Source organism: Castanea sativa, chromosome 11 (assembly GCF_040712315.1).
Source record: "Castanea sativa cultivar Marrone di Chiusa Pesio chromosome 11, ASM4071231v1".
Lineage (NCBI taxonomy): Eukaryota > Viridiplantae > Streptophyta > Magnoliopsida > Fagales > Fagaceae > Castanea > Castanea sativa.
The window spans coordinates 68,021,130-68,027,528 of record NC_134023.1 but is presented as its reverse complement, the minus strand read 5'-3'; the positions used below and the strand labels follow the sequence as shown (position 1 = coordinate 68,027,528).

The window sequence follows — 6,399 nt, the reverse complement described above, 5'->3', positions numbered from 1 at the left end:
GGGTAAGCTATCCTCTCCCACCACACGAAATTAGTGCTCTAGGTGGAGCTGAGATCAGGCACTGGCTCAACTTACTCAAGGGAGCACTTGCGGCTCCCAGTCCTTGTCAAGGTCCCTCTTGGGCATTAGTTCCCCAACAGTAAGAGGAGCAACTATGATCGCGCCCAAATAGGGTAGCCCGACTGCTCCTTCTCGCCTTCCTTTATTTAGGGGGAAAAATCATAAACATGTGGTTTCACTTCTGCGAGAACAATGTATATAAATCACATCCAGAGTAAGAGAATTTGAAACAAATGGACAAAAATAGAAACTAACCACATTCCAATAAACCAGCACAAACAAGCATCATATAGCAGAGCCAAGCAGTACACATCATCACACAAGTCGGATCATAAGGCGTAATTTCTTAGGAAAGATGTCCTCACATGCTTCCAGCCATTTATAACACAGGACACCCAACAGACAAGATTTAACTTAATAGATGCCTCATAGATTGTTCCAGAGACACACCCCTAGATTTTGGTATCTAGCTTTTCGGCTTTGACAACAGGGTTGGCTTTTGCTATAGCATCCTGACCAGCAGCCCGATAATCATAGGGGCATTCGTGCTTATCTGAGTACCGATGAACGGCACAGAAAAGATTTCCACACCTACAGTTGAACCCTGTCAGACCAACACGTTTCCTGCAAGTGTTGCACCTATTTGGACCTTCCTTCACCTTTTCCTCACCCTTCACATTCAATGTCGAAGTAGAGGATGCTTCAGTTGATATGACCATGGACTCCAGTGAACCAGCCGGCAGCTCTACAGCAGCAACAGCAGCAGCAGCAGCAACAGCAGGCTCCTTTGTGTTGGAGCTAGAGTTGCCACTCACAATACTCTCAACAGAAGATGCTGCAAGTTTAGCTTGTTCCTGCTTCAAAACTAAGTCCTTGTGGCACTTGGAACACAAGTTCATGGTTGCTGCACTTCCAAAGAAGCCACAGTTGTTGGCACAAAGCTTAGGTGCTTCAGGAGGTGCCTGGCATCCTGTCTCGTTGTGCTCCATTTTCTTAAAAGTTCCCTGCAGCGTCAGTAACATAAGTTTTCAACCATGACACGTTCACAGTTTCCAAGAGCAAACATAATAGCACAGCATAAAGATGAATGTGCCCATGTGCAAAGACAAACACAGAGGGCATATTTGAATATGCACAGACAGAAGATACATGCAAACACAGTATAGTATAGTCTAGGAAGCATGGACACTTCAATTAGGGTATCGTATCCGTGTCGTACTAGTGTCGTATTGGCTGTTTTATGTTATAATTTTTCAGAAATTTCTCATGTTGTACCATACCCATACCCGTACCTGTGTCTGTGTTTCCTAGAGTATAGTAGGTCAAATCAAATTGTAAAGAATACAACAAATCACAAGCTTTTCCCTTTCTACCAACAGGAACTACAATCAATGATAAGAGTTAGAAAAAAAGACTAAGTACACAAGAAATGTATGGCTAGTGAACTCTTATCCAGACCTAAGATGCAATGAAAGAGACATGGACTCCTTGGTCACTCAATAATATACATAGGTACATGAAGATGTGAACTTAGAATATGCAACAACATAAATTAGTTACCTAGGATATCCGTTTTAGTGAGATGCATCACAATGCGCAGAATATTTTCAAACTTACCCCCTTTCCATGATTGGTTAGAGACATTATCCAAAATTGATATGAATCCTTGACCATTAAAACAAGATACCTTCATGACAAAAACAATTAATCCTAGGAGCACAAGGCAAGCATGTTTAGTATGTATATACCAACATTAAAAATCAACTTCCAATCTATTAGCAAGTCCTAATAAAATTCTATCCATCAGAAGAGATAAATGTTGATTCAACAACAAATGAAACTAGATCAAATCTACAATCACCATCCCCACCACCCCAATATAAACAAAAGGAAAAGGTGGATAGAACAAGAACACAGAGAACAAAAATCTTATTGTTTGAAAGAGCAATCTCACTATATATGAAACAAGAATGCAGCAAATAGTAAATATGATACTCAGCAGTTTTCTTTTTTAATAAAAAATACAAAAACAGATCACCAACATGAAATCCTAAACACAGAATTCTAATAAAAGAAATACCTTTCAACAAAAGTAGAAGGCGCAAGGAGCAAAATCCAAATCCACAAGGAAAAATAAGAAGCTTTATTTCTCCTTCACCTCTTCTACAACGCAGCAAGAGGTGCATTCTTGGGTCCTCCCCCGGCACACCCCCACCCCTCCCCTTTTCTTTCTTTCTCTCAAGTTTAGAAGGGCTAATTGCCCTAGTGTCCTTATCAAAGAAGAGACACAAGTGGCTAAATTTTGCCATTTACTTCATTTCTTCTCCTCTTCATATTGAATTTAGTTCTCCTAAACAGGAATTCAAACCCAGCAAATGCAGGCCTCGTCTATACACCTTCTCAATGATTAATGAATTTCCCATATAGGACCTACTAGTATATCTTCTTAATAAAGGTCTACCATGTTCCTTTTTCCCCTCCTCTAAATTTCCATGCTTTTATGGATGTTTATAGGTTTTGAAAATCCATGATCTCACCCTCTACCCATTCTTGTGAGAGGAGGATGTGTCGTTTAAGTTGGAGTTCATTGGCCCATTAGTGTTTATGGCCAGGGCAGACTTATCACGGTTAGAATGTTCATCAACTCAATTCACGTTGGATAGCCCATAATTTCAAAGATTACAGGCTGGGCCTAGAATCGATATAGGGGAAGCACTGAAGAGAGGCTCCAACTGTAGATGGGATAGGAATAAAAAAGGAACAGGTTTGATTGGACAGGTTGAAAGTATTAAGCCTTAGATTACAGGACTTTTCTAGTGGTAACCAAAAAACTCTAGCTCAAATGGTAATTTCTTCCACGGTCTGGGACCTGGGAGGAGGGCGAGTTCACAGGTTCAAAGCCCAGTGGACGCATACACACCCTTTAAAAAAAAAAAAGGATTTGCCTGGCAGCAGCTATTTGGGGGCTTTAAGGTGACCATGATTTAGATTTTACAGGAAAAACTTGGAAAATAACATGTCCAGAATACACACACAGCCACTCCTGTAAAGCAGCTCAACCAAAAAAACACCCAAAAGCCACTGCCTGGCTCAACTGTAGAAATCTCTTTAGCTTAAACTACCAGCCAAGACCCATGAGGATAAAAACTGACGCCCAGAAGATAACACCCACACCACCCTTCACTAATACATGGCCAAAGTTATGCATCAGAAAATACCCACGAATGCCAAGTCAACTAAAGAAAACACGTCAGATTAGACTGGAAGACAGAAGGGCCTTCAATGATAAAAAAAACCCAAAGAACCTTGACAACTTTCATACAGAACTTGTTTAATTGTCTTTAAAATACTTTCTCATACTGCAAGTTAACAATAATTCAGCAAAATAACATTAAATATGGTTAAGAAAAACATGCCTCTTCCATCTCAATCCCCATATAAGACTAGCCTAGCTCTAATTAATGACTACTCAGCCATCACCTACTAAAAATCACCGCTTTCGACGTGATAACTTCCCAAAAATTAAACAAATCATCAATTATTTTTCTTTTTTGAGTTACATATTGCTCTAAATCAACTCTATAGTACCTATCACTAATCCCGGCTTTATTCACTTTATCATCAACTCAGATCTCCCCCCCTCTTAGGCCACAACCTTAATTACAACTCATCTAGTTAAAGTTAATGCTGTCAGCTCTTTATTTGGTATATTCACCATTACAACATGCTTTCAAACTTTATAGCTTTCATCTTTTTCTCTTAACGTTTCTATCTCTCTCCTCACCCAAGACCATATTTTTATCGAATTTTACAACGAAATCAAAACACCCATAAATATATCTCTACCCTCTCTCCCCAAATCCCGGAAAAGTTCGAGCTTTGCATACATTAAAGAAGTTGCCAAAAAAGAAAAAGCTAGCTCAAATGGCTCCTTATAAATATACAAAAACATACATATGTAATAACAATCCTTGTGGTGGCTCTTTCTATACATCATCAAAAAGATCAAACCTAGCTCAACTGGCACCTTCTAGTGTTTCAAACGAAGCCATCGCGGCCCGAATCCCAGCTCCCCCAACTATCAAATTATACACACAAAAAAAATAAATAAATACAAAACCCACATAATTCTCCAGATATTTCAACCTACACAAACCCCTAAATTTAATTAAAAAAACAAAAAAAAAAATTCCTAGGAAACAAACACAGCCTGAGCAACAAATAACACAGACAAAACCAATTACATTAAAAAATTTATATTAAAAAAAAAAACATTAAACATTAAAAAAAAGGAAGATTTTTTAAGGAACAGAACTCTGACCTGTTCACACACAGATTTTCTATCTTAGCTCCCCCTGCAAATTAACAAAAAAAAAAAAAAAACATTCGCATCAAAAATCAAATAATATATATATATATATATATATATATATAAATTTTTTGAATTTAAAATTAAAAAATAGAAATAAATAAATCAGAGAGAGAGAGAGAGAAACCCTAAAGCGAAGAGGAAAGGAGAGCTGTGTGTGTCAGAGAGAGAAGAATTTTGGAAACAGAAAATCGAGGTCGCTATTTATAGCCTCAATGAGTGAGAGAGAGAGAAAGAGGGGGGTTATATTCGTGTGCGGCCGATATTTTTGTGGACGATAAGACGTGGATGGGTTTTATTGGTTTGTGGAGGAGCAGTTGTTGTGAGTGAGGTGATTTTTTTTTTGTTTGACCTTTGGGTTGGAGTTTCATGATTTTTGTTGTTGTTGTTGTTGTTGTTGTTTTGTGTGACTCATGGAATAGGTGTGAGACACGTGGCATGTCGAGGAGAGAGTTGTTTGCTGGTGGTTGTAGTGGTGGTGGTGGTAGCAACATTACTAGATAACTAGTTATAGACTTGTGCGTTGTACGGTTTTATGAAAAAACTTATAAAATATATGTATAAATAATTATATATTTTAATAATTATTATAACAAAATAAGTACTAATTTGTTAGTGACTTGAAGTATTGTTAAAAATAATATTTTTTGCATTTGGAAAATCTTTGAATACCTATTTGTACACTATGTTTTTAGAGTATCGTTGTATTTCTTCATCATTGTTCTTTATTAAAATCTTTAGACATAGTATTATAATTGGCCACTTTTAAGAGATAGAACTATTCAGAGAATAATAACCTTTAATTTGTTCTAAACATAAATTCATATAATTCAAAATTTATTTGAGAAACAAAAAGTAAATGAATAGTTTGAATTGTAAGAGAGACACTACGTGTAAATGAAAAAAAAATTGCAGAGCTCTTCATATAGATTACACACCTTTCTTAGGATGCTTGAAATCTTTTATGAAAAACCTGGAAAACAAAATCAATAAAAAAAATTAAACCGAGTTAAAAAAAAAATTGAACCACATAGATTGTAAAATTGCATATGAGTCTATGACCATTTAATACCAAGCTTTAAAATAACTTCTTTTTTTCTTTCTATACAGAGCTATCATTTCCACTTTGATTTTACAACCTTAATCAAATAAGTTCCATAATCGCAAGGAAAAAATAAAAGTTATTTTATAACGATGGCCCAAGAGTAAAAATAATCAATGCATAAAAACGATTGATATTGGAAGAATGAAGACTATAACTCTAAAAAAAAATGATGACTTTTTAAAGATTCTGAAATTTTGGGAATTAAATTTCCAAAATTTTGCAATTTAAAACCAAAAAAATAAAAGGATTAATGAAGAATTTGTTGGGAATAGAAAATTATACTAATAATTAGCAAAAAAATATTAATTAATGTTACAAACGGATACATAATTCTATGCACACTTTACATAAATAAATGTTGATATTCAAAATAAAAATAAAAAATAAAAAGTAAAAAGGGAACAACATGAATAAATCATACTCAACAAAATCTATTTCATTTTGTTTGATAAATTATATAAAATAAATCTCATTAACTTAGTTTTAGTGTATTTAAATGATCTAGAAAAATAATGAAGCATATACTTTTGAGCCTAATCACATCTAGCAAAATAATAAAGCATTCAAAATATTGAAAGGAAATTTAAGTTCATATATGCTTGCATGAGATACGTACATGTCCATAGTAGCAATGGAAGCCTCATCTTGAGATGAAGAATCAATGTAATGCTAATAAAAGCTGCCTAAAAAGTTAAAGATTCAATAAGGATAAAAGAAAATTTTATCAAGTGTCAATAATTATCTCACTAAAATAAGGGGTAAGATTTCTTCCTAAAACTAAATTAAATTGATAATTCCAAATTGAATTTTAAATTGATAATTATTTAAAAAAGAACATACTAAACAATTGATAAATCTAAAATTA

The 6,399-nt window shown here is 35.0% G+C and overlaps 1 protein-coding gene across 4 annotated transcripts; it reads right to left on the bottom strand.

Annotated features, from left to right (window-relative positions):
* Window positions 1–300: 300 nt before the first annotated feature.
* LOC142615002 (zinc finger A20 and AN1 domain-containing stress-associated protein 8-like) lies at window positions 301–4,691 on the bottom strand. 4 transcript variants are annotated; one of them, XM_075787652.1, is made up of 4 exons: window positions 4,557–4,691; window positions 4,382–4,415; window positions 4,015–4,138; window positions 301–1,064 (listed from the first exon to the last, which is right to left on the bottom strand). In XM_075787652.1, the coding sequence occupies exon 4, from the start codon at window positions 1,047–1,049 to the stop codon at window positions 513–515; it is 537 nt and encodes a 178-aa protein (XP_075643767.1). In that variant the 5' UTR covers window positions 1,050–1,064; window positions 4,015–4,138; window positions 4,382–4,415; window positions 4,557–4,691; the 3' UTR covers window positions 301–512. The 4 variants fall into 4 exon arrangements, with proteins under 4 accessions (XP_075643767.1, XP_075643766.1, XP_075643765.1 ...); XM_075787651.1 differs by having other exon boundaries at window positions 4,088–4,138; XM_075787650.1 differs by lacking the exon at window positions 4,015–4,138.
* Window positions 4,692–6,399: the final 1,708 nt, after the last annotated feature.